This window comes from Magnolia sinica, chromosome 9, assembly GCF_029962835.1.
Source record: "Magnolia sinica isolate HGM2019 chromosome 9, MsV1, whole genome shotgun sequence".
NCBI lineage: Eukaryota > Viridiplantae > Streptophyta > Magnoliopsida > Magnoliales > Magnoliaceae > Magnolia > Magnolia sinica.
The window spans coordinates 84,003,037-84,030,595 of record NC_080581.1 but is presented as its reverse complement, the minus strand read 5'-3'; the positions used below and the strand labels follow the sequence as shown (position 1 = coordinate 84,030,595).

At 39.0% G+C, this 27,559-nt stretch overlaps 2 protein-coding genes across 2 annotated transcripts; both read right to left on the bottom strand.

Annotated features, from left to right (window-relative positions):
• Window positions 1–503: 503 nt before the first annotated feature.
• LOC131255904 (peptidyl-prolyl cis-trans isomerase FKBP16-1, chloroplastic-like) lies at window positions 504–15,358 on the bottom strand. The gene is made up of 8 exons (XM_058256843.1): window positions 15,160–15,358; window positions 12,764–12,943; window positions 11,298–11,332; window positions 8,353–8,446; window positions 7,705–7,765; window positions 5,677–5,722; window positions 2,548–2,618; window positions 504–721 (listed from the first exon to the last, which is right to left on the bottom strand). Exons 1-8 carry the CDS (start codon window positions 15,216–15,218, stop codon window positions 644–646), a joined length of 624 nt encoding a protein of 207 aa, XP_058112826.1. The 5' UTR covers window positions 15,219–15,358; the 3' UTR covers window positions 504–643.
• Window positions 15,359–23,036: 7,678 nt separating this feature from the next.
• LOC131255903 (calcineurin B-like protein 3) lies at window positions 23,037–27,274 on the bottom strand. The gene is made up of 4 exons (XM_058256841.1): window positions 27,118–27,274; window positions 25,208–25,288; window positions 23,572–23,684; window positions 23,037–23,301 (listed from the first exon to the last, which is right to left on the bottom strand). The coding sequence occupies exons 2-4, from the start codon at window positions 25,277–25,279 to the stop codon at window positions 23,244–23,246; spliced, it is 243 nt and encodes an 80-aa protein (XP_058112824.1). The 5' UTR covers window positions 25,280–25,288; window positions 27,118–27,274; the 3' UTR covers window positions 23,037–23,243.
• Window positions 27,275–27,559: the final 285 nt, after the last annotated feature.

The window sequence follows — 27,559 nt, the reverse complement described above, 5'->3', positions numbered from 1 at the left end:
CCCTTTAGCATATCTGATAGATCTTATTAAGATATGCAAGCCGCCTAAAGCACCTTGTAAATACACCCGCTGTCTTGCAAGGAACGGACGCACAAAAATTCCCAACTCAAATTTTCTTCCTATGATAAATCTACCCACCTAACTTAAGCATCAGAGGGTCCCCGGCTAACATCGGTGCCCATTGTCCTTTGCTTTTTACAGGTGCAGTCGCAAGCCCATCCAGATTCAAGCGATAATAGGAGCCATAATGGCCATTACGGCCAATTAAATAAAAATAAAAATGAAAAAGAACTGTATCGGCCATTTTCCGTGCTGATTGTAATGGGCCATTTGTTCAGTAAAAAGCCACTATGGCCCTATAATGTGTAATGGTCCCCATTACATAACCATTCTTGGATATTAAATGAAAGGTTGTATTTATTAAAACGGGTGGGTGTAAATGGTGCTGGGTATATTTACTTGATGAAAGGAAATGGCCCATTAGCAACTAAGTAGACAGAGCATCGCAACAAATCTCCACATTTCCTAAGAACAAAAGGTTTTTTTCTTCTCTAGCATCTAAAACACAAGGAGAAAGGATGTATTTGATCCAAACTTCTCTATTGTATCTTACAATATAAAGATTGGACGAACATACAGATAATCACAGCACCTTCAAGAGCTGAACTTCAAAGACCAATGGCTCGTTCACATGAGCCAGAAGGCTCCGGCGAGGACCAAACTGCAATGTTAACTAAACATGTCAATGATAGATCATTAAATCCTTTAGTCTTTTAATCTTACAATATAAATGTGGAATAGTGATTGGTCATGGCCCAAAAGTAGATCGTGCTTGATTTAAGGGAAAAAATAATAGCCATCTGGGCCAGAAAAAAGATATCAGCCATTAAAGGACGTTGTTCTGTAACGGCTGGTACGGCCCGAATGCGTAAAGGTGCCCACCATTACCATTACGTAACAGGTAACCATTTTCACATTCCTTGATCTGGGCCCTGTTCCAGTCAAGAGGCTAAGTTTTTCCCCTTTCACTCCTATCATTCTGCAGACTACTGGTGTTTCTTTTGTTCACTGTTCTTATATTAACCAGAACAAGAAATTTAACTAAAGCATGAATTTCTAAGCTTGATCTACTAAAGCGTTGAGTGTAAGTTGACTTCGCCAAGTCAACTCAACTTTATCATTTCATCAAGATTATAATGAAAACTAAAGAGGAAAAAAGAAAAAGGAAAAACAAAAACTCTGTTCCATACATGGTCAAGACTTGGTTGACTTGGTTTATTCAACTCAACAAAATTTGGATGAACTTGAAGATCCTTGACAATTTCAATGAAAGTCTACCTACTCTTCAAACCTCTTCGATCTTTATAAAATTTTGAGTTTCGAAACTATTGTTTAAATATTTTTCAATTTTGTTTGGTATTTGATTAATTTTTCAATTACTAATTGTTTTGAACACATGAAACTCTGTTGGTTCTCTTTAGCTAAGATCGTGTTAGTGTAAGATTTCAAATCAAACAACTTGAATGCCCAAGAGAGATCACACATGTGGAATGAGATCAATACGAAATCACATGAATAAATCTCAGTTCTCATTACTCATACCAGAGTGTGGCCCACAGACTGAAGGTTCAGATCATGTGTTGTAATGTGGGAGTGCCATTGCAAGGTTGAAAAAGTCCCATAAGAGTCAATAGGAAAATAGATGTAGTAATTCCTTGAGACTCTGAATGTACAAGTGAAAGGGTCACCAACATATAGTTTAATCAAGAGGAAATGACGAAACTACAACATTTTCCTACAATTCATGACGAGGAAATCACCCTCAAATTGCAATTAGCTTTCTTTCAACTCCAACATGCAAGTAACATAATTGTAATTTGGAACCCAGACATTCAGTATAGACGCTTAGGAAATCACAATTTGGTCATTTCAACTCTATTAGATTAGTAAATTCCAATTCGATTGGATATCGCATCCAAAGGCAGCCTAAGTCAATTAGACAGCTTTACAATACAAAAATCTCCATAATTTTCTTAAAAGAAAAAGGTTCTCTCAGTTTTTCTCACATCTAAAACATTGAGTAGAAAATAATTAGCATCCGCCGACCGTCCATCTTGTTGGGCATTACAGTGATGTGCAATGACATGGAAGTTGCTCTGGTGGTACAATACTAACTGCCTTATTTTCTCCATCAAAGGTAGATTGTTGACCATTTTATCTTTTTAGATTCCTGTTCTGTTTGAATGCCATAAATAGATAAACAGGACTGTCCACCAGCTGGTATAATATTTATACCATCACCATCCACTGTAGGGCCCATCAGATGGATGGTCCGCATCATTTTTTTCAATCATCCATGTCGGTCCCATCATGGATTGGCCAAGCAAGAGAAGTCAAATGAAACAGTTTAGAATAAGGCTCATCTTTTAATATTAAAATATGACTCCACAAACAAGTTTGGCAGTTTCTGTTCTTTTGCATCACCATTTCAGGAACCAAACATCTATGTATGTCTATGTTGCTTTGTAAAAGTGGCAGAACCCATACCTCATCAGGGATCGGTTGCAAGGTCTCGCTGACATATCCAACAGTGGGAGGTATCAGTGCTCTCCTCTTCCCTGCAGAAGAACCAAAATTTCAAGTCTGAAAATTTTACCATGGAAGAGAGGTACTTGAAAGCAGAAAGTAATTGTTTTGTCAACTTGCTAACAATATCCACTTTACTCGGTAGAAATTGTAGCCTTGATATCAGAAAGAAAAGAGAAGAAATAAACAGCACGAATCTTACCAATAAAACCAATCTGCAAACATTTTTCATTTAACAGTTCAAAGGACATAAATGCGCATGTACATGCATACTTTCACATGTACCTACATTAGTATATGCAGAATGCATATATGCATACATAGAGTCCTCTAGCACATCTATGGTAATATGGTTGCAGTAAAATCATGTATCCGTATCAGAGCTTTGCTAAGCCCACAAACATGTACGAGGTCAGCTAATGCACACACCACCACATCTGCCAGCGTGGCGAACTGGTGAAATATCCAAGACATCCATCAGAAGGGTACAGCTACTTAAATTCCTCTGCCAAGAATCAGGTTGGCCCACTGGTCAGGTGGGTCATGATCAACTGAAAAAAATGACATCATCATCTAAGCCTTATCCCAACTAATTGGGGTCAGCTACATCAATCCTTTTCCCCAATCCCACTCTATCAAGGGTCATCACTTCAGTTAGACCATAGGTCATCAAGTCTTTTCTTGTTACCTACACCCAAATCCCTTTGGGCCTTCCCTTGCCCTTTTAGAGCCTTCAACTTGTACCAACTCATTCCTCCTAACCAGCATAGATCTTGGTCTCCATTGCACATGACCAAACCATCAAGTCTATTTTCCCTCATGTTATTATCTATTGGTGCTACTTCTAAATTCCCTCGAATGCATTCGTTTCTAATTCTATCATTGTATTGTCATTCATCCATCTCAACAACCTCATTTCAGCTACACATCCTATGGACATCATGTTCCTTAACTGCCCAACATTCTATTCCAAAAGAATGGCCAGTCTTATAGCCATCCTACAAATTTTCCCTTTCAATTTGAGTGGTACATGACGATCACATAAAACTACAAAGACACGTCTCCATTTCTTCCACCCCGCTTGAATTCTATGGCAACATGCTTCTCAATCTCTCCACTCATGAATTATTAACCCAAGATATAAACAGTGGTCATTTTGAGAAACTTTTGGGTCAGCTATCTTTACTAATTCCCTATTCTCACTCCTATTGCTACTAAAACTTCACTCAATATACTCCATTTTAGTCCGACTACTTTTAAACCATTTACATTCTAAAGCACCCTTCCATAAATCTAGCTTTGTGTTTATGCCCTCCCTCGACTTGTCAATCTAAACTATATCATCTGCAAACAACATACACCATGGAATCTCTTTCTACAAATGCCTCGTTAACTCGTCCATGACCAATGCGAAAAGTTCAGGGCTCAACACCAACCCGTGGTGCAAGCCTACAGTAATTGGAAACTCGTCTCTCAACTAGTGGTCCTCACAATTGTTATTGCTCCCTCAAACATATCCATGCCATATATCCTCTTAAAACTCCTTTCCCAACACCCACCAAATTAACTCTCTAGGGACCCATCGTAAGCTTCCCCTAAGTCAACAAAGACCATGTGAAGGCCCTTCCTCCTCTCCCTATATTTCTCCATCAATTATTTGAGTACAAAATATATTCAATGGTAGACCTCCTCGGCATGAAACCAAACGGTCCTCACAATTGTTATTGCTCCCTCAAACATATCCATGCCATATATCCTCTTAAAACTCCTTTCCCAACACCCACCAAATTAACTCTCTAGGGACCCATCCTAAGCTTCCCCTAAGTCAACAAAGACCATGTGAACGCCCTTCCTCCTCTCCCTATATTTCTCCATCAATTATTTGAGTACAAAATAGCTTCAATGGTAGACCTCCCTAGCATGAAACCAAACAGAATTTTTGATACATTCATCTCATGCTTTAGTCTTTGCTCAATTACTCTTTCCCAAAAGTTTCATAGTATGGCTCAAAAGTTTAAGCCCATGCTCTGTATGTCTCCTTTATTCTTATAAATAGGTACCACAGTATGCCCCATACATTCATCTGGCATTTTCTTCTATCTTACAATCTTGTGAACAACTTTGTCAACCAAAACAACCCAGTATCTACCATACACTTACAAACCTCTATTGTTATCCCATCGGGTCCAAGGGCCTTTCCTGTTTCGATCTTTCTCAAAGCTTTTTTAACTTCAAATATCCTACTCCTACAAAAGTATATATGGACTCCAACATCATTTGAGTTTATGCTTCCTTTTATACATATGATCTCCAAGTAATTGTCATTTAACAAGTTCTAAAAATATCTTCTCCTCCTTACTTGACATCTTTCTCACCTTCTCATGTCCCTAATCTAATGTAAAGATCATCATAAGCCTTAAGTTTAGCCTCACTTATTACTTTCTTACTAAATCTTTTGGCATTTCTATATTGTTCAAGATTTTCATTGTTTCTAGTCTCTTTCTAGCCTTTGAAACATAAACGCTTCTCATTAATAGCCTTTTGTACGCCGTCATTTCACCACCAACTTTTCTTATATGATTGCCTTTTTTCCTCTTGATACTCCTAAAACATCTTTTGCCGCTTTCATAATGTACTTAGCCGTCTCATTCACGATAACATTTACTTCTTCCCCAAAATTCCACTTTTCTCTTTCCATCAAATTATTTCTGAATAACATTGTTTTCTTTCATTTTAAATTCCACCACCTAGTTTTTTGACACCTATTAATTTCATACCATTTCTTCCATCTCGAAATGTAAACATCCATAACTATTAACCTATGTTGAGCAGCCTTAATTAACTGAACAAATGTATAGTCATGAGAAAATCAGTCGAAGTTGGACTTTAAAAAAATCAGTGATGAACCCTTAATCGCAATTCCATGCATTCAAAGTTGGACTAGAATCAACAGTGATTGCAATTTGGGGCCACTCCCTTGCTATGAAGTGCAGCTACCTCTACTTTGGTTTTTTCCGCTTTATTCAATTTGAATAATTACGACTAAATTTAATTGAGCAATCTAAATGGAGCATTAACTTAGGAGCTCACCTCCAACCTTCATGCCAATCAAAACCTCTTTCAAGCCCCGTATGATCTGGAAGGAACACCATCACATGATTAGTATATTACTATAACCAATGAAAACTACATAGGGGCACACTCCAGTGGTACCGATACTACGGTGGTACTAGGCAAATGTGGGGCCCAATGATGTTTTCACATAATCAAACCCATCCTTAAGATGTGTCACCTCAGAAAACCTTTAGAGCCTGAAAATCAGCCTGATACAAAATTCAGATGGGCTATAGCACAAGGAACATATTGAGAGGGCACACCCATCATTGATTAATGTGAGGGGCCCACTGCGTTCTTTATATATAATCAAGGTTGTTCAGAACCTTCATCCATTGCAGAGAAGGGTTACACCAAAATCTAGGTTGTTTTGTGAATCAGGTGGGCCCCTGAGAAATTAAAGGGCGGGCATTCCCTCCCAGCTTGGTCACTTTGCTGCAGTCCACCTTAGTTTTGGATCGGACTTCATTTCGGGTCCCAAGGGGTTTTCCGAGGTGATGCATATGATAGACGGGTGGATAGTGTGAATACATCACGTGGGCCCCACCTCTGCCAACTACCACCATAAGCATATTAATGCAGAGGCATTTTCACACCGGGCTCAAGTGGGGTGGCTTGTGAGATGTAGGGGCACACTCGGGGTGGGCGGCCCATGTGAGGCGGGTGGCTCATGTGAAGCGGAACCCATGTGAAGTGAGGCCGACGAGGGAGGTTCGGCCGAGGTCCTAACCCATGGGATGTGGGGCCTGGGCTATTTGATAAAGGGATTGATTTGCCATGCTCTATCAGTTCGAGCTTTTAGAGCAAGTGGTTAAATTGTCCTGCATCACATATGGTGGTTCCAGTAACATTGGATCGTGCCCCAACTACATATATATCCATCTCACAGAAAAGTGGGAAGTCATCTGCTTTCTATGGAAAGCATTGAATGATATCCTAGTTCTCCTTTGTTGATAGGTTTTAAATCTTTCATCTGAAATAGAAAAGATGCATTCTTTAAGAAGAAATACTTTCATACTTTGGCACCATGTGATAGATGATAAGCAAGCAGCTAAATATTACTGAGAAATTGCATGTGCCATACAATTAATAAAACTAACCATACAAATTATGGACATCAGTTCAGATATATCATAAACAAAATATTTTTAGCACCTGGTTACCTGACTATTAGATTTCTGGACATACAATGGACTGTTAAAATGAAAAATATCCAATGGTCCTAGTTCAAACAGCAAGCATCCACGAATCAGAGGTTAGGATTATTCAACCAATATAACTTTTAGACTGACTTTGCTACAGCGGGTTACAAAATTTAATCAGATTAACTTGACTTTATATATGACTGCATATCAAGTGTCATATGCAGCCATAGTATCGAAAAACTCCCCTTTAAGCTGAATATTATATTTGCTCAGCATGATCCTAGTAGCAATATCCATATTCTGGAGAAAAAAAAAAAAAAAAGAATCAAACATGATTTTCATATGTATTATACCATTAATTAATTTATTTTTTGGTAATCAAAATTTTATTTAAAAAAGAAAAAGAAGAAAGATACAGCCGCTGCACAGCCTTCTGATTAGCTGATATCATAGGTGAGGCCCGGCGTATTATGAGGTGCCCACCCGAAACTGTAGAGTGTACATCATCTGTTCTTATTATCAAAGATTCAGGGGCACAGCCCTCCTTTTGAAAAAAAAAAAAAAAAGCTGCTGCACAGCCAGGCAGCTAACCAACTCACTGATACTGTACACCGGATTACATACAAAGGGCATCAGAAACATAAAGAAGCCAGTTCCTACTTGCAACAATCTCACCTGTAACTTTGTTACATTTTAGAAATGTTACAGGCATCCAAACAGCCCCTTAGATGATCATGAAAGAACATCAAAATCTATAAATAGGATGAGAAATAGGCATCTTCACTTTCAGAAATTATAACAGGACAGAAAAATAACATGTTCATTCTGAATTTGGTAAATGAAATTAACGGTAACAAACCTGTTTCTCGTCCAGAGGGAGTACCACGGGCCTACTCTCTCCACTAAATTGATCAACGGTGCTGCATTTGCAAAAAAAAAAAAAAAAAAAAAAGAAGTAAGAAAAAAAGAGAGAGAAGTTGAGAGGATGGCATCTTTATATATATATATATATATATATATATATATATAAGAAATTAAAGAATTAGTATATTAATAAGCAATCAAATAGATTAAAAATAAAATAAAATCTGATGAAGGTCAGGAAGTGGGAATGGCTACCTTTTCTTGATATTAATATTATTAAAGATTTGAAATGTTTAACTATTTACTGATCATGTTTTCGACAATATGTAGAACCCAAAAGTGACAGCGAACACCAATTAAATAAATAAATAAATAAATCACTGTTTTCATAGGCAGATTTGAGGAAACCACAGTGGTGATTCTAAAATTATTGTTGGATGGGTTGCCATTGAAAAAGCCGAACCTCGAAAACCTGTTATGGATTCCACAAAATCCAGGCCTCTCTCATCTTGATTAAATCTTTCATTTAGTCATGCATTGTCTTGTCTTTAGGAATCTTGGTCGCTTGTGTGATGTAATTCCTTTCCTACATAGAATTTCTTACCAGTTCAAGAAAGACCAAAAAGAAATAGGAATACCTTACCTATGAACAAAATATCCATTCGAACGCCGGCAAACATAATTAAATTCAACCAAGTCTCCTTCATGCGCTTCTGCTCCTTCCCCTTCAACAATATCTTCAAACAAAAAACCAACTCAGGTTCTAACTATATTAAAAGCACCTCGTGATTGTTTGAAAACCAGAGAGGTTGTCACTCACAAAATAGTATAGTATTACGAAATAAACAGATCATAACATAACATAGGAGAAAAACAGGAGTTAGTTCCAAACAAGACAGTTTTGAAGACTCGATATGCAGACACATCCACACGGTTATATGACGGTATCGAAAAATATATTATTAGCAATTATTTATTCACTAAAACATAGTATAATAAAATAAAGTTAATAAATAAAACTGACTTAGCTATATAGAAGAATATAGGATATCAAAAGAAAGGGGAAAAACTTAAATAAAGAGTCTTTTCTTGATAGCCACGGCTTGTCGTGGGCATCAGACTAAGGGTCATTCAAACAAGTTGTGACAATAAAATGGAGTGTCCATGTTCCACTAGATATATCATAATACATGCTATCTTTTATGCAATATGAGAAAAAAGTAATTCCCCATAATATTTATATAACACAACTGCTTCAATTTCATTTTCTATAAATCATGCAATGAGTAGCTTTAATCATCTTGTCTTATTAATAACCTAGTTAAAAACTCGGTGATAAAATACAAACAACTAAAACAAGAGACATGGTTAATTTGATAAAATGTTCACCTTAAGGATTTTTTTAGAGGGAGGACGGATTGCCTACTAACACTACTAGTTGCAACGTTGCCAATGGGCAGTGCTCTTTCTTTGCCCTTTCACCAATAAATCAGAATTCTTGTGGAGAATGGCAGGATATAGGAAATTCCAATGACCATTAGATATGATTCAATTCAGTCTTGCATAATCAAGAATCCCACTCCCTTTTTTACTGGAAGGATCCGAACTAAAAAAAAAAAAAAATTGTCTCACTCGATCATTAGTCATTGAAAGGTCAGAAATATATCTCCATTCGATAGAAAGAGAATGTACATTCATTTGATCTTGATCCTTGTGGAGCGAAAAAGTGACTATACTGGATCTCACCACCCCCCCCCCCAATTGGCCAACTAATTTTAGGGCATGAGCCCAAAATGAGGCACATCTAAATCTCAAGTGGACCACACCATAGGAAAATAGTGGTGATTGAACAGCCACCATTAAAAACTTCCTAGGGCCCACTAAAATGTTTATTTTCCATCAAACCTATTGATAATGTCACATAGACCTGGATGAAGGTAAAACACAAATATCAGCTTGATCCAAAACTTTTGTGGCCCCCAAGAAGTTTTTAATGGTGGCATTCAAGTACCACTATTTCCTATGGTGTGGTCCACCTGAGATTTATATCTGCTTCATTTTTTGGATAATGCCTTAAAATGAGCTGGCAAAATGGATGGACGGCGTGGATAAAAGACATAAATCATGGGGGGGGGGGGGCGGCGGGCGGCACAGAGCACTATCCAATATCAAGTCACTATTGGTAGCATCAATAGGCAACCTCTCTCCAACCCCCCGATTTACTTCCTATCACTTCTCAAAATTCTTGCAGCTGACTAGTTGCAGCTCAAAAAATCAAGAAGCTCTAAAGAAATTTTCTTATGGGGAAGGGAATGAACCAGGCCATAAATATCAATTGGAAGGAGGTTCAAAAGCCATTGAACTTTGGAGGCTGGGGAATTCTTAATGTGAGTGAGAGGAAAAGGAAGCTCCTTAATAAGTCATAGTGGAACCGAATTTATTATAGACATCGGCAATTCGTAGGAAATATGGTGAATCGAGGGGTGGGTTATTCCTGGGGCATTATTCTATGATCATGGATTCTGAGATTTAGAAAGCCATTACAAGGTGGGACAATGGTCCGAGGGAGCTGGTATGGATATTTCGAGTAGGGCGGCATTGGAATTTGGGAAGAGTATGAGTTGTCTAGTAGAGAATAGTGGCAAAGTTCACTTTTGGAAGGATGCATGGTTGGTTGAAGTGCCTCTTAAGATTTCAGTTCAACACCCGTTCGTGCTTACCGAAGTGAAGGATGAAAAATCTGTTGATGTTAATGAGCTGTCAAGGGGTGGTTGACTTGAAATATCAGATTGCAAAGAAATATTTCAAATGAAGAATTGTTGTTAGTCAGTTCGTCTGAAGAGAAGTGGTTGACAGATGGCTCATTCTTGGCTTGGTCTTTTTTTCCCCACACTAACAGTTAGGGAGGAAGCACCTCCCTCTTGTGCTTCACATTGGAAGGCTTTTGCTTGATTTGCACCAGCAAAGAAAATTCTGATGGTGGATCATTTAAAAAATGAAAAACATCTCCCTACCAAATACCTGCTTCGTGTGCAGAAAAGAAGAAAGATATGCAGACCACTTTTCATTCATTGTATGGTGGCGAAAGAGGTGTGGAACCATTAGCCTCATCTTTTTGGGATCTTGTGGATGATTAACTAGCCTATCCGGAACTTGGTTTTGAATTGGTAACGGGCATTAAATGGAAGAAAGTAAATGCCTTAGAGGATGGTAACTTTTTAGGTTATTTGGGATATGTGGAAGAGAAGGAATAGAAGAATTTTTTTAAAGGTAAAGTTCTGTCGATTGATCCGCTAAATAGAAGAATTGTGAGTAACAGGGCTTTGCCAGGAAAGGAGTTCCAAAGGTGTTCTTTGGAAGATAATCCTCTTTGGTCTCCTTGCCTTCATGATTGGGTTCTCCCTTCTGTATTTTTTGTTTTGTTTTGGTACCCAGCTTGTTGAGTGATGAGAGGGTCACTTGTGGTTGGTTGCCGTTGTTTGTTCTTCTAATATAATCATCATTATTCAAACAGAGAGAGGAGGGAGAGAGGGAGAGAGAGAGAGAGAGAGAGAGAGAGAGCTCAAATGAAATATCATGAAGTTGTACCTTGGATTTTCACTCCACTCCTTAGCTTTAGAGACCTGGATGCTTCAAATTTCAAACACGCATTGCTCAAAAGAACTGATAACAATAGAAGACAAAGTAAGAAAACAATTTCTTGTTTCTTTCTTCAACTTTGTTTAACATGATTCCATTGAATGATTGAGGAAGTGGCCACTGGTTTTTATTCTCCCAACAGCAATAGAAATGCTGAGGCGATTCGCTTGAGAGATTGAATAAAGATTTCACACTAGGATACTCAGATCCTTCAAAAAATTGGACTATCCAACTCTGATACTCGGATGCTCAGATAAGGGATTTCCCTTTCCCAAGGCTTGAAATCCAAATTTACTACGATTTTGAAGTCTATGAGTTACTAGTTATTTAGAATTTTTTGTGAACCATGCAGAACGGGCAAGAAATTTAACTTGTGAGCAGTGACCAATCCTTGTTACACACCCATATCTATAGAATTTGGATTATTTTTTTAAGGATCTGCTGAACCTAATCCCTTCCATAATCAATACATGTAATCATACTCTGGCAACGAGGTATTCACATTAAACACGCAGACATGCCACACATGCAGAATACAGACCACTCATCAGTTGAGGACCACCATGACCTTGCCCAAGCCCAAATCAATATCTACTCATCAGATGGACCACATGTCTACATTGAATATAGACAATTATTCATTTTTTTCCAATCCATCCATTTTTCTAATACACATGCGGCTCAACTGATGAGTGGACCACCTATTTGTGGGCCAAAGCATGGTTATGACAGTCCTAACCTGATTATCGTTTCACATCCCACAAAACGTTACACATTGGCTTGTATGCAATGAATCACCTTTTCAACCTTACCTCACATGGTTCACCCTAGTATTTCTCCAACAGATAACATGCATTGTTTTCAGGGGCACACTCAAGTGGTACCAGTACCACCCTAAGCTTATGGTGATACTGGGAAGATATGGTGCTCAGGTGATGTATTGACACCATCGAACCCATCTCTCCGATGCATTACCTCAAAAAGACCCTAGCACCCAATACAAAAGGTAGGCCAAAAGAAAGAGAACAAGCTTGGGAGGGAATGTCTATTCTCAAATTTCACAAGTTCCTATATGAGTCGCAAAACATCTTAAATCTTGGCCTAATCATTCATCTCGACTGGGTGAAAGGTCTCAACGGCCTTGATTATATATAAACAAGACAGTGGTTCACGACACTAATAAACGGTGGGCACTTCCTCTTAGTATGCTCCCTGTTCTGTGGCCCATCTGAGTTTTGGATCGGGCTGATTTTTAGGCTCTGAAGGTTTTCGGAGGTGAAACATCTTATAGATGGATTGGATGCTGTGAACACATGCCTGGGCCCCATACCATTGGTTTTTAATACATGTTCCATCTTTCATATAACAAAGAGTTCCAACAGCTAAAAAAAAATCCACATCTCAAATCTTATTACCGGATGATTTCAGGTTCCTTCGTCTCTGGCAATGGCGCCGTAAGAGCAGGACAATCATATAGTACAGCAGCACTGAATCCCATAGATTCCAACAATAACCTCCTCCTCGAGACTCTGCAGATTGTTCGGGGAGCCAATTTACTGGCCAATCCATCACCTTGAGTCATCCTTGGTTTCCCACTGTCCATAAAAAGAAAAAACTAGTTCAACAATCTCATCAGATAGGCTACAAATAAAAGACCATAATAGATTAGAATCAATGTTGAAAAGCTCGGGATTGGGACTCTAATTCAGAAATTGGTCTTTTGATCAGAATCAATGAAAACTATGTTCTTCTTCTTCTCTTCTTCTTCTTTTTTGAGTTCAGACTTGGTTATGGAGCCCGACCAAGCCAACTCAACTCATGTGAATCATGAGCTGATCAACAACTGTTTGAAAATTAGTTAGCAGTTAACACGTGCAGCATAGTAATGAACATCAGAAGGAAATGCCCTTGGAAGTTTCAGCACTGCATCCCAACCAAGAACCAAATGCAATAAAAAAGAAAAAGAAAGAAAGAAATAGAAATGCAATCATTTGGTTCCGGATTCATCAATAGTTCTTAAGGCAGCAGTAAGCCAGGAGGGCTATTTCATCAACACAAATGTGAATATTAGTCTAAAAGAAGTACAAACCAATGTATCCGCAAACAGTAATGAAGGGAACTGTTATGCGTTATAATGCCATAACAGCCTTCACAGGGAAAAAAAAAAAGGCTCGTAACAGTCCATTACGGGGCTGATAAGGTTTAGTTCAAAAAAAAATTATAAAAAATAAATAAATAAATAAAGAAGAAGCCATAATGGCCATTATCATAACGGTAACAACAGTAGCCATTAGAGTTATTGAATGCGTTGGTACGAACTGAAAGAATTATACACAATTCTCAGCAAAATAGAATGATGTGATTTGCTTTGGCCCAACAACCATATAGGCAGGGCCCACCATTTTGTCAGTAGAATTTGATAGGCAGCAATCCCAAGTAGTTGGGATAAGGCTAAGATGATGATGTTTGATAGGCAGCGAATAATGCTAAATAGTATTTCTGGGTTACGTCTAAACTAACGCATTCTAGCATTTTCAAACCAAAACTTCCAGGAGTTAAATGGCATATATTATTAAATGACCTCAAGCCAACGAAAGTAGAAATCGCTCAAATAGGTACGATTTTCAGGCAATATTCCAGCCACAACAGGGCCCATGATTTTCTGAACTGGAGTCTACACAATCTAGTGACTTTTGACAAACACAACTCATAGTCTAGCTCCTGAAAACTCAATTCTTTCCAGCAGCCCTCACCTACAGTGGGAGTCCCTGTAGAGCATAGGCAGAAGCTCTATGGGACCCACCGGGATGTCCATGCAACATCCTCTCTGTCCATCAGTTTCACCAACTCATGTTAGGAAATGAGCCGAAATAATTCAGCAGATCCAAAAATCAAGTGGACCACGCCACAGGAAATAGTGTGGATTGAACACTAACCATTGAAACCTTTGTGGGGCCACAAAAGTTTTGGATAAGAACGACATGTGTTTTTCATCCTTGTTGGTAAGAATAACCTTATGAACAGTGTGGATGGCCTATAAACATCATGATAGCCCCAAAGGAGGCCTAAATGGTGGGCATCCAATTCCAGTATTTCCTATGGTGTGGCCCACTTGAGTTTGGATCTGCCTCCTTTTTGAACTACTGTCCCAACATAAGCTGGCAAAACCGATGGACGGAGTGGATGGATGTAGCATGGTGGGCCCCATAGAGCTTCCGCCCACATTCACTCCCTGTACGCAGGGGTTACAGAAAAGCCACATCCTCCTGTAGCACGCGCACACAGAGATTTCACCGAGCACAGGGCTCACCGAGAGGCGCATCAATTGCCTCTCTCACCATTTAACGATGGTTTGACAGGAATCAGCTGCATCTTCAAAATGAGAATGTTTCAAATATAGCCCATTTTGAAATGCGTGTTGTGATACCCACCCACACAGCTTACAGAGTGAAAATAAGAGCATACGGATTCTCGGTGAACACTGAGCGCATCAAAACTCAGTAGTAATCAGAATCTACGAGTAACAAATAATCAGAAACTACACTCAGTCGAGATTCTTTTTTCTTTACATTTTGATCCTAAAACACACACACACACACACACACACACACAGATAGAATTGAATGCAAGCAAAATCAGAGTGAACAGATTTTACATTCTTCAAAAGGTACAGATGTCTCTATGCAGATGTAATTATCTTTGAAGAGAAATGAGATTGAGGAGATGAAAGGAGGAGAATGAGAGAGAGAGAGAGAGAGAGAGAGAGAGAGAGAGAGAGGAATTTTAGACTTTCGTTTGAAAGCTGTAATACCTTTGAGATATTGAGGAAGCTGTCATTTGAATTGGGATTTGGAGAGTGCAACCTTTCATTTCTGATGAGAGAGGGACGGAGAGGGTGACTTGAAGGATGAGGAGATTACAGAGGGAGGTTCGCTGGCGCCACACGGACACTCTCCAGTATCCACTGGCAGCACACGTGCCAGCTTGGATGGCATTTAACCGGTGGATAAGGTGGAATCGGATTAGCTGATGTAACACACACCAGCTATACGTGTCGTGCGAAGACGAGCACTGACGCTTCTCGAGCTCCCAGTGATTTATTTATTATATCTGTACTGTTAATCTATTTTTAGAGATCATTTTACGCCATTATCCATAAAATAAATCATATCCAAAGATCATCTCGATTACACTACAAATAGCAGCGGATATAATGATTTTCACCGTGAAACAATTCATAGGGCTCACCATAATATTTATTTTTCATCCAATCTGTCTAGTAAGGTCACAAAGACAGCAATGAAAAGGAAAAATAAATTCCATTGATCGAATACTTCTGCAGCCCCAAAAAGGGCTTCAATGGTAGACGTTCTAGCATATTGAGCTGCGAGACTGCTACGAAAGTGACGTCAGTCACGTGACCAACCAAGTTATGTTGGCCCACCATGATCTATGTTTTGTATACACGCCATCTGGAGAGATCATTTTAGGAGGAAGGGGCTTCCACAGAGGTGGTTTTCCCCTTACCCGTGAGGCCCATCTTGATGTATGTTACTTACATCCCCGCCGCCCATCCTTTTTTACAAAAGCTGATTTCATCTTCATGGCATGATTCTAAAAATAGAGTCGGTGAAGCGGATCAAAATCTTAGCTAAACCACACCACAGCAAATAGGGGCGATTGAATACCCACTGTTAAAAGCTTCTTGGTGGCCATTGGAATACTTATTTACCTTCTAACATTTTTAATAAAATCTTAAGAACCTTAATGAAGGGACCACCTAAGTATTATCTTGATCCAAAACTTTTGTGGCCGACAAGAAAGTTTTCAATGGGGCACTTGCCATTGTTTCCATTGTTTCTTATACTGCGGTCTACCTTAGATTTAGTTCTACTCTATTTTTTAGATCATGTTCTAAAATGGGCTGTCCAAACGAATGGAGGATGCGAATGTAAGGCATATATAGTGAGGGATCCACAAAGCTGCCCCTCAGACTGAAGGGACACAAATTGCCCCTCCCCTAAGAACTTCATATGAGGGAAGCTACATGACATCCAGTCTATCCATGAGTTTCTCCAGCTCATTTAAGACACGAGTGCAAAAACTATGTAGAACCAAAGCTCAAAGTGGGAACAAGCCAAAGAAAACAATGGAGATTGAATGCCCACCATTGAAACCTTTGTTGGGCTACAAGTTCTGGATAGGCTAATCTTTGTTTCTTCACTTCATACTAGTAGTAGTACCTTTATGAACGGTTAGGATGACATATAAACATCTCGTTTGGCCTAGTGAAGGTTTCAATGTTGGGAGTCCCCATGATCAACGGATTGGATTTTTCAAGGACATAGCAGTGGACCCAACAGCCCCGTGATTAGACATTCCTGGCCAACGTGAATAGTAAGAAAAACTTCGATACCCTTGGCATCCAAGCAACTCAAATTAAACCGTCCAATCTGTGGGCCTAAATGTATATGGATTATAAACCGAAAATGACATTGATTTGTTTACCTAGCTTGCGGATGAGTCGATATTTAGTATATGGTTGAAATAAAAGATAGCCGTTGGTCTCAGATCAACAAACCTCATGTAACAGAGGTCAGGATAGCCTAACCAATCCGATTTTGGGAAGATGGCCTATCTACAGTGGGTTTCTAATCAATGTGGACGGCTTACTTTTGAATTAATGCATTAGGCATTTGGAAAGCTCCGACTGCCTGCCTGCGCCTCAACCATCACACTCTACCAGAGTAAAAAATAATAATAATAATAATAATAAATAAATATGTGTGTGCTCAATAGCCTACAAGCTGAGTTAGCTTGTTAGCACAAATCCCACTGTCAGTAAACTTCAATGTTAGCCACCCCCATTGGGGAATCGATACCAAGACCTTAATGTTGAAATGAGGAACTCAGTCTACCACTTGAGCCATGGATCAGGGTGTCTGATAAATATTTAGGTTGGGCTCGGGCTTAAATCAATTTTGACTGCCCGACCCGACCCAGCAGTGACACGGGCAAAATCTGAACTGTCCTACTCGTGGAGTGTATCAAGGATGGCCTGCGTTTTGAAAATCATAACCGGTTGAAAAGAGAAATTTGCGACTGTGGACCCCACCTTTTATCCAGCCTTCTTTATGAAGCAGTACAAACTAAACTTGGGAACTTATACCTACTCGTACGGACAGCGAATTTGAGGACGAAAATACCCCTCCCTTCCTTTCAGACGCCGCTCCAAGGGAGAGTTGCACGAACGGCTCAAAAGAGATCAAAGTTACATGGCCCCACAGCTATGTAGTTATTATATCCACAGCGTTCATCCATATTTCGAGATCATTTCGGAGCATTATCCAAAAAAAAATCATATGCAAAGATCAAGTGGACCACACCACAAAGAGCAGCAGGAAAACTGATTTTCACCGTTAAACTTTTGTAGGGCCCACCATAACATTTATTTTCCATCCAATCTATTCATAAGGTCACAAAGGCCTGGATGAAGAGGAAAAAAAAATTTCATAATGATCCAAAACTTCTGTAACCCCTAAAAGGGATTCAATGGTAGACATTCAATTCCCCACTGCCTTTTACATTGTGGTCCACTTGATAGTTAGATCTGTCTTATTTTTAGTTTCAAGCTTAATATGTGCTCTCCAAATAGATGGACAGTTTGGATGTAACATAGACCTCATGATGGGACCCACAAAAGGCGGTGGGGATTACAACAGCCAAAAAAAAAAAATTTAAATTAAATTAAATTAAATTTTAATAAAAAACCGGAAACCTATTTATTACTAGCTACGGCTTATAACCGTAGTCATAGCCGAAGCTCCTGCTTTTTTAATATGTCCTTTGATATTTATAGAAGGTTTTTCGATATGTACATTGATATGCATCTAAGGTTTTTTACCTATAGCTACGGATTATAACCGTAGCCATAAATATAGCCCATGCCCTTTCATGCAATTATTTTTTTATTTTTTTATATGGGGAACTTTAATCTACCTACAATTTTCTCTATTACATATTTATATAAATATGTATATATAAGCATATAAAAAATTTTCTCTCTCTTTTAATTCATTTCTTTGTCTATTTATTCAACAAGCATATTTCCTAAACTAGAATGATTTACTTAACATACCACATATGATTTTGAGGTAGGAGAAGCTAATTTAGCTAACAAACCTAGTTATTTTCCAAGATTTCATTAGGTCGATGGTCGAAAATCCATTTCATTCACTTCGTGGTCAATTTCAATCACTTCGCAGTCAAACTAGAAATTCAACGGGGCAAAAATGAAATTAAGCGAGGCAAACATGAAATTGAACGGGGCAAAATAAAAATTTAGCGGGGCAAACATGAAATTGAGCAGGGCAAACATGAAATTGAGCAGGGCAAACATGAATTTCAGCGGGGCAAACTAGATATTCAGCGGGGCAAACATGAAATTGAGTGGGGCAAACATGAAATTAAGCGGGGCAAACTAGAAATTCAACGGGACAAACATGAGCTCTGTGTTAGGGACCGAATGCATTTTATATAGGGGAGTGCCTATGGGAGAGAGTCCACCCATTGTAGAACTTGAATCAACAGTTAAATCTTGATTTACTAAAATGCATATGCCAACTTAATATTTGTACTCGCACTGAACATGAGCATCCTACGATACAATTATCAGATAGGGTTTACAAACAATATTTAACGATTACAGATCATCTTTCTTTAAAAGAACCTTAGTGTATGGTCATTTGCACTGCATTACCGATTCGAAGACCCATGAGAAAAACCTTATCTTTTTCTTTCTTCAAAAATCCTTTGGGGGGTTAGCTTGTTAGTACAATCCACTATTAGCCACCCTCACTAGGGAATCGATACCAAGACCTCAATGTTGAAACCAAGTATCTTCACTTAGTCTACCATTTGAGATATGATCTAGGGTGTAATCCTTTCAAACCCTTAAGCATGTCTAGCAATAACCCTAATATCGATTACACCAGTATATATAATCAAAATTAGAAATAGAAACAGATTACATAAAAACACTCAAAACTGTGTAACCTATCCCATTGAGTCAATAGGTCGAAACGCTTTGATTGATCGGGTTGACATGTTAACTAAAGTTTTTGATATGTCAAAAACTCCAAAAATTGTCTAAATTTTTTTGTCAAAAATTTAAATTTCTTTGATAACTTTTAACCTTCATGCTTGCCCCACTAAATTTCATATTTACCCTACTCAATTTCTAGTTTGCCCCGCTCAATTTCATGTTCGCCCCACAGAATTTCTCGTTGGCCCTACTCCCGCTGAATTTCTAGTTTGCCCCACTCAATTTCTTGCTTGCCCCGCTCAATTTCTATTTGACCGTGAAATGAAGGGAATTGACCGTGAAATGCACAGAATTGACCATGAAGTGAAGGGAATTGACCATGAAATGCATGGAATTGACCATGAAGTGAAGGGGAATCGCCGGGATTGACCATGAAATGCATGGAATTGATCACGAAGTAAATGAAATGAATGAAATTGACCGCGAACTGATTGAAATTGATCGCGAAGTAAATGAAATGGATTTTCGACCATCGACCTGATGGAATCTTGAAAATTAACCAGGTTGGTTGGCTAAAGTAGCTTCTCCTGCCCCAAAATCATATAAGGTACGTCAATTGACTGATTTAGGTTTAGAAGATATTCTTATTAAATGAATAAAGAAAGAAATGAAAAAAAGAGAGAAAAAAAATTTTACATGCTTATATATACATATTTATATAAATATGTATTAGAGAAAATTGTAGGAAGAATGAAGTTTTCCATGTAAAAAAATAAAAAATAAAAAAATAAAAATAAAATTGCATAGAGTGGGACAGACTACAATTATAGCTACGGTTATAATTCGTAGCTATAGGAAAATACCTTTGGTACATATCGAATACTCTTTTATATGTATCGAAAATTGCAGGATTTTTTAGGTAAACTCGTTGGACAGTTCTAGACCTTTTTCGATAATATCGAAAGACTTTTGATACATATCGAAGTATATATCGAAATACCTTCGATATACATCAAGGGACATATCGAAAAAGCAGGGGCTATCCGTGGCAATAGGGAACCCCAACTTTCAGAAATCACATTTCTTTTGTGGGTCCCATCATGAGGTCTGTGTTATATCCAAACCGTTCATCTATTTGGCGAGATCATATTAAGGCTTGAGACGAAAAATAAGATAAATCTAACTATCAAGTAGACCACACTGTAAAAGGCAATGGGGAATTGAACATCTACCATTGAAACCCTTTAAGGGGTTATAGAAGTTTTGGATCATTGTGAAATTTGTTTTTCCTCTTAATCTAGGTCTTTGTGACCCTATGAATGAACTTAGACGGGGAGGATTTTTCACAAACATCACAGTTGGCCCCCAAAAAGTTTTTAATGGTCGACGCTCATTCAACATTGTTTCCTGTAATGTGGTACACTTGAGATTTCGATATACCTCATTTTGGTCTCATTTCATAAAATGATGTGGAAAAATATATGGACGGCATGGATGAAAAGCATACATCATGGTGGGGCCCACAGACCACCGACCATGTACCCAATCCGTTTCCGTAAAAGGAGGGGTATTTTCGTTCTCAAATTCGCTGTCCGTACGAGCAGGTCCAAGTTCCAAAACTAAGTTTGTTTTGCTTCATAAAAACTGCTGGATAAAAGGTGGGGTTCACAGTCGCAAATTTCTCGGTAGAAAATTATAGCCATGGCATTTCTCCACTTCTGCACTGTCCAGCACTTAACATTAACCATGGGCATGGATTGGGTAGTACCCCCTCCTTGGCACGGGCAAGGGGTCTGAGTGGCCACCGTGATGCATGGGTTTCATCCACACCGTCCATCCATCTTTTCCATATCATTTTAGGATATATGCCTAAAAATGAGGCAGATTCAAGGCTCAAGTGGACCACACAGTGGGGATAATTATGCCCACCGTTGAAACCTCAGGGGTCCACTGTGACAATCAATTGCCATCCAACCTTTTCATAAGATCACATAGACCTGGTTGAAGGGAAGACACAAATATCAGCTTGATCAAAACTTCTGTAGCTCCCAAGAAGTTTTTAATAGTCGGTGTTCAATCCTCACAGTGTGATTCACTTGAGCCTTGGATCGGCCTCATTTTTGGGCTAATATGCTTAAAATGATATGGCAAAATGGATGGACGGTGTGGATAAAACCCATACATCACAGTGGCCCCTCAGAGCCCCCGCCTGTGCTGTAGGGTAGTAACCAATCCGCGCCCATTAACCGTTTTTCATAACCACCGTGCCCTTGATGGCCACTGTTCAGGTGGCTAGGACCATCCCATGCGTATCCTGAACCATCCACTATCCATAGTACGGCCCACCAGATGAAAGATGGTACTGTAGCCAGATGTCTCTGTAATATTCCTGTTATTGTCAGCTCCAGCTAGAAAGGGAAACATTTACGGTCACACGACATTCTTATCCACCATGCAACACAGTACCCCACAATGCAGAGTTGGTAAGATGATTAGAACTGCTCATATTTCAGATGCTGCCGTGGATGGACCACCATTCAAAACTTATTCCACACAGATGGTTTGATATGGATGGTGAGGGGTAGACGGATGGTCAGGATCATTCCTTCGTACCTGATTACTTGGATCATGCATATCCACATAAATGAAACTGTTCCAATCAGATGTCCGCCAGGGATTGAGAGAGAAAAGGAAGAGAGATTGATAGGGACGATTCACAGATGTGGAGGGAAAGGTGAGGCTATGGTCGGATGGTTGGATGGAGAGAGAGAGAGAGAGAGAGAGAGAGAGAGAGAGAGAGAGAGAGCATCAACGCTATTTCCCTTGCTGTGGCCTGCCCGAATCCCCAGTCGAACATGAGCCTAATATGAGCCTATACAACAAACAAATTTACGAAGTGCACATTAAGGGAGCATTCGGACCGTATAAGCTACTTGTGCCTTAAGTAGCTCATATGGGTTTCTACTTATTAAGTTGAAGTGATCAAGTACCTTTAAGTAAAATAGCTGCTTATAATTGATGTTAAACCAAACTTATGTCAAAAAAGTTACTTATCTACTGCTGTAACTAGAAAAAGTAAATTGTTTGGTGGCATCCAAGCGGGCCTTAAAAGAAGTGAAAGGATGCAGATGTAATATGAGCCATCACTCGGTGCTGTAAAATCTCAATTGTTTCCCACTAAGCAGCTACATTTCGGTGAAGATTTACCCTCGTAACCAATGTTGTGAAGATGAAACGCAGGGGCAAAAATGTGCTAAGCTATTGGCATTGTATATGTCTGAGACGTAGCACATAGCAGTACAGACCATACATACGACCTGGCCAAGAAACCAAGGTCTACTCATCAGGCAACACATGCCACCCAGTCAGGTGCGTGAAACATCGAAGGCATACGTTGGATCAGTCCTATAGGGTAGTAGGTAATGCAGCCCAAAAACCAGTCATGTCCACTGTATAAACGGCCATTGTTTCAAAAAGCAGGAAGAATACAAGGGTAAGGTCATCTCCACATTGCCGCCACCAGACACAGGACCTGGAAGTCCACACCTGCCAAATTGGCAAGAGGTATGTACATGATTACTCCCACAGCATGACTGAGAAAAGCCATGGGGACGATGAGCTACCTACGCTTTGAAGCTTAAGAATACTAAAGGGGCCCTTTTCAATAGGAAAAGTGAGACTGTGTAGTAGTTGAACTTAGAAACAAAGAGCCCACGTTTGTCCTCACAATCACCAATCTCATCAAACAGCGCTCCGGGCCACGCAAACATATGAGGCCCAGATAATCTGGAGACAAACAAATCATAATAACAAACCTGACCAACCTCTTAAATTTAAATCGAAGGAGAACCTCAAGTATCGTCTACTTGTGAGTGGAACACAAAGCTTGGGAATGTAGTTGTGATGTCCCTGTCCAATTTAAAAAGAAACGAGCAGTCAGTCAAAACTACAGCCTTCACTTGCATTTTTTATTTTTTTATTTTTTTGCACTAATGAAAAAACTGTCCTCACAGTTCTAAATGTAGGCCCCCTATGTCTTATAGAACAGGAAAAAAAACTACCTTGAAAATAACCAAAATTGTATATTGGAAATATGGAAATCTACTCCACCTGCTTTGTAATTCTATCATTTTCAGTTGGACTCAAATAGATAAAGAACACAATCAAATTCCGACTTACTTGAGGTATTGTAGGGTCATATTCTTCAAAAGAGACGGGTGTCGTAAAACAAGGCTCCGCCACTCCTCCTTGTCGATCTTCCCATCATGTTTGGTATCAGCCTCTTCAAAGGTCTGAAACAGAATTAATGAGAATCATGTATACAAAAATTACCAAATTGCAGGTTTTAAAGCATTGTCAACCATCGAAGGTACAAGCATTGGAATCAATTCTTCCAATGCTCTCTCATCAGTATTATGCAATAGCACGTCTCCCATAGAGAAGGAAACCGTCTGATAAATCAGTGCCAAGGTGCCGGCACTTCACACACGAATGCATGTACACGTGGGAAAAAGACATGAACGAAATGGGAAAACCCCAAATGGCAGACGGAACATGGCTTATTAGAGTTTCCAAAACAAACCGTAGTGACAAATCTTGTTCTTGGTAATTTCCCTTGAGCTTTTCAAATTTTTGAGGTTTTTCTCAGGATATTATTGGGAAAATATAGCCAAAAGTAAAATATTTTTTATATCAAATAACAGATTCACAAATTTTCATCATCGACAAACCAAAACCCACCTCAAACTCCACCCGACTTCTCAACTAGGACACCAAACCATGCTACCAACATCATCCTCCAAAAATAAAATATTTAAAATATATATTGTAAATTAATAATAAATTTAAGTTTTAAAATATAAATTATAGGGAATTTTACAAAGAACTACCTAACTAATATGGAATTTACACTCCAGTACCTTTTTCAAAAAAGCTACCACATTAATCGATATAATTATCATTCCACTACCTTCCGTTACATTTCTTTAACAGCTGGTTGGGTGGGGTGTGAGCAAATGGGTGAGCTGCTTGGGTAGGCCCCGGGTGATGCTTATGTAAAATCCAACCCGACCACTAGATGTGACACTTCACGTTAGGCCAAGGGCCCAAAAATCACCCCCATCCTTGATTCCAGTGGACCACGTGATTGGAAACAGTGTACAGGGCAACAATCACCCTCCAAACTATTTCACTTGGTATGGCCCACCTAAATCACAGATGGGACTGATTTTTATGCCCCAAGCCTAAATTTTGGTGTGGCAACTAAACTAGGATTACGCATCCAATTGTCGGTGTGGATTTCGCATACACATCACCATGGGCCCCACCAAAAATCAAATCCGGGCTCCCTCTCTGACTGAGCAGAGAGATTATTTAGGAAAAAAAAAAGGGAATTGTATGGGACTGAACTCTTGATTTTAACAGGGGGCCACCATGATGTTCACATAAGATCCACTCCGACCATAAGATATCTAGGCCCGTATTAGGCCCGAACACAACAATCAGACTGGCCTATGATTTCAGAGGGCCACACCAAAGGAAATAATTGGGAGAGAGATGTCCACACTTGATTTTTACAGGGCCCACCTTGACAATTATATGAAATTCACTCCAACCACTAGATAGATTCCACACAAATATTTAGGCTTGTGGCCCAAAAATCTGTTGATATTTTGAAAATCTTGCAATATTGTTTCATGTATTTTTGGCAATATTTTCAAAATCTCAGCAATATTTGTCACACTGGAACCTACTACATATTATAAAGTTAGACAGAAACAAGGACGGTGAGGATAAAAGGAGATAAGACGAGTACCTTATCAATTATACTTTCTATCACGTCGTCTGAAAGGTTCATACCAGATTCAGCAAGTGTAGCCACTACCATTTGCTTCACCTGTACACCAGAGGTAAGGTCAACTTGTTTTACGGTGTAGGTCAGAAAATTGCTTTTTATAGACATCTTAGAGATAGGCAAGAGGAAGCTAGCTGCCACAAACTAGAAGTTCTGATATGGCATGAACAGCAGGATAATAGTAAAAGTAACCAAGATTTCAAGAATCTTAGCATGGCAAATTTAGAGGACAGGTTTAACTGTTTGGTCTCCAGATTAAAAATTGTCCATACTCCACCCGAATACAGAAGGATTAGGTTCCATATCACGTGTGACCATTTATAGCATACTGCCTTCATGGGGATGCCCAAAAAATCTTCCAGGTTAATGATCCTAACCCTTAATCAGTGGCCTAAAAGTAGTGGGTTAAGAAAATATAATGGCCATGAAAAAGTTCAAAGATCGGATGGTTAAGATCTGCATATCCAGAAGATAACTTGGGGCCACCCTATCCACGGAGGGACCAATCAGCACAATGGTCTGAATAATGGAACCATGGGCCACTCTTTCACATATTGGCTGCACCCTGACACTATTCACGTCCTGATGCATCAGAACCTGATAATTCCTCCATGTTGGAAAGGAAGCAACAATGCAGGAATTTCTGTCCTGATGATGACTGATTAGTGGAAGTGAAAGGAATTTTCTTCGAAGCTCCATGCAGCAAGCCCTTTTTTAGAGAGAACAGTGCAATAACCACTACCCAAACCCAACTATCGAGATCTCTAGCTCAGGCCCTTTTGTTGCAGTCAAAGCCTAATTGGAACAAAAAATTAAATTAAAATTTTCCTTCTATACATGTATTCCCATCCTACTAATAACTGTACACAACATTCAAATATTTAATATATATTTCTTCAGGATAATCTTACACATTCTAGATTTTACTTCAATAAATTATTGGCAACTTGAATAGAGGTACCCAAGTCCAAGAGCCAAGTGTATTCTCACATGCCAAGACAGATTAAACAGACATGAACATGTGTGTGAAAACTGCATCAATGAGAATAAATTACAACTGGAATAATGCTAACCAGTATCAACTAAAATGGTTTGATGTGTGCTGCTGTTAGAGAACCTGCTATGCACTATGCCTCAAGATGAGGTGGCATTAATCTAGAGAGAGAAATAGGAAGTTAAAAATTAAGAGCAGTTCACGAAGGTATCAAAAGTTCTCTGATAGTATAGCACTGGTACTCAGAATACTAATGCCGACAAAAAATCGAATAGTTCAAGTCAAGAGCTATACTATGGCTAATCACGAGTTGTATTTCGGATCCTACTCGGGTAGGACATTCGGCAATTCATCAGGGGAGCCCAACCATATCTGCAACACGGTAAAAGATCAAACCAATCTAGTCAGCAGGTGGGCCAAAGGTGTACATGGAACATGAAGAGTTGCTCAATTCTTTCTAACCGTCAACATGGCCCGCCTAATGATCAGATTGGGTTGATTTCCAGGCCATGAGAAGAAAACAGGTGGCAGCACCTGCTGAATGGCCTGGATCTCACGTACATGCAACATTTGCACATCTGGGGTGCATAGGATTCACATGGCCATCACATTTCTCTCATGTAAATAGGACTGCACGCTCTTAGTCAATGTAAAACATCATTCAATTTAAGAATGAATCAACATGGATATAAACTCATGCATCAGAAGAAACATGGGAAATTCAGGATCTAAGTACCTAGAACCATTAACCAATTACAAGTCCAACTAACCACAGCTAGAAAAAGTCTAGCAGTGACTATGTATTAATTGCCTTAGATTCTATAAGATCATAGTTCTACAAATACTGCGTTTTTTTCCTTTACACAATAGCATATACCTCTTGTCTCTCAATGAACCCTTGCTGCTTGAGGTCGTATAGCTGAAAAGAAACTGCAAACAGAAAACATGTAATTTTATATTTCACTCTACATGCTTGAATCTGTACAAGAACAAGAAATGACAATAACAATAGGAAAAAACCAATTAATAACAAGCGTTTTTAGCACATAACATCATAACCAAATTCATCAACTCGGGTCCTTACTCATGCCTCGGTGGTAGACTCACAAGAGTTTCAACATGAAGTCATGGGTTCGAGTACCCATTGTGGTGAAATCCCACTGTGGTGTGAGTGCATGGGTGTGTGTGGGGTGTGATTGCGTGTAAAAAAAAATAATTCATTGACTCCTTTTTATTGATAAAACAAGTATTATTTTTCTCTTGTTAGAATTTGCTTTCTCATAAATGACAGAATATGATTTAGAAACTCCTTCAATCAC

Excerpts from the sequence above, each read along its gene's own strand:
- LOC131255904 (XM_058256843.1), bottom strand. The coding sequence starts at position 15,218 with ATGAAAGGTTGCACTCTCCAAATCCCAATTCAAATGACAGCTTCCTCA. Across the intron at positions 5,723-7,704 it reads TCCCTCTGGACGAGAAACAG|ATCATACGGGGCTTGAAAGA; the intron begins GTTTGTTACCGT and ends TGTTCCTTCCAG. Across the intron at positions 722-2,547 it reads TGCAACCGATCCCTGATGAG|TTTGGTCCTCGCCGGAGCCT; the intron begins GTATGGGTTCTG and ends TTAACATTGCAG.
- LOC131255903 (XM_058256841.1), bottom strand. The coding sequence starts at position 25,279 with ATGGTAGTGGCTACACTTGCTGAATCTGGTATGAACCTTTCAGACGAC. Across the intron at positions 23,685-25,207 it reads TAGAAAGTATAATTGATAAG|ACCTTTGAAGAGGCTGATAC; the intron begins GTACTCGTCTTA and ends ATTCTGTTTCAG. Across the intron at positions 23,302-23,571 it reads ATGACCCTACAATACCTCAA|GGACATCACAACTACATTCC; the intron begins GTAAGTCGGAAT and ends TAAATTGGACAG.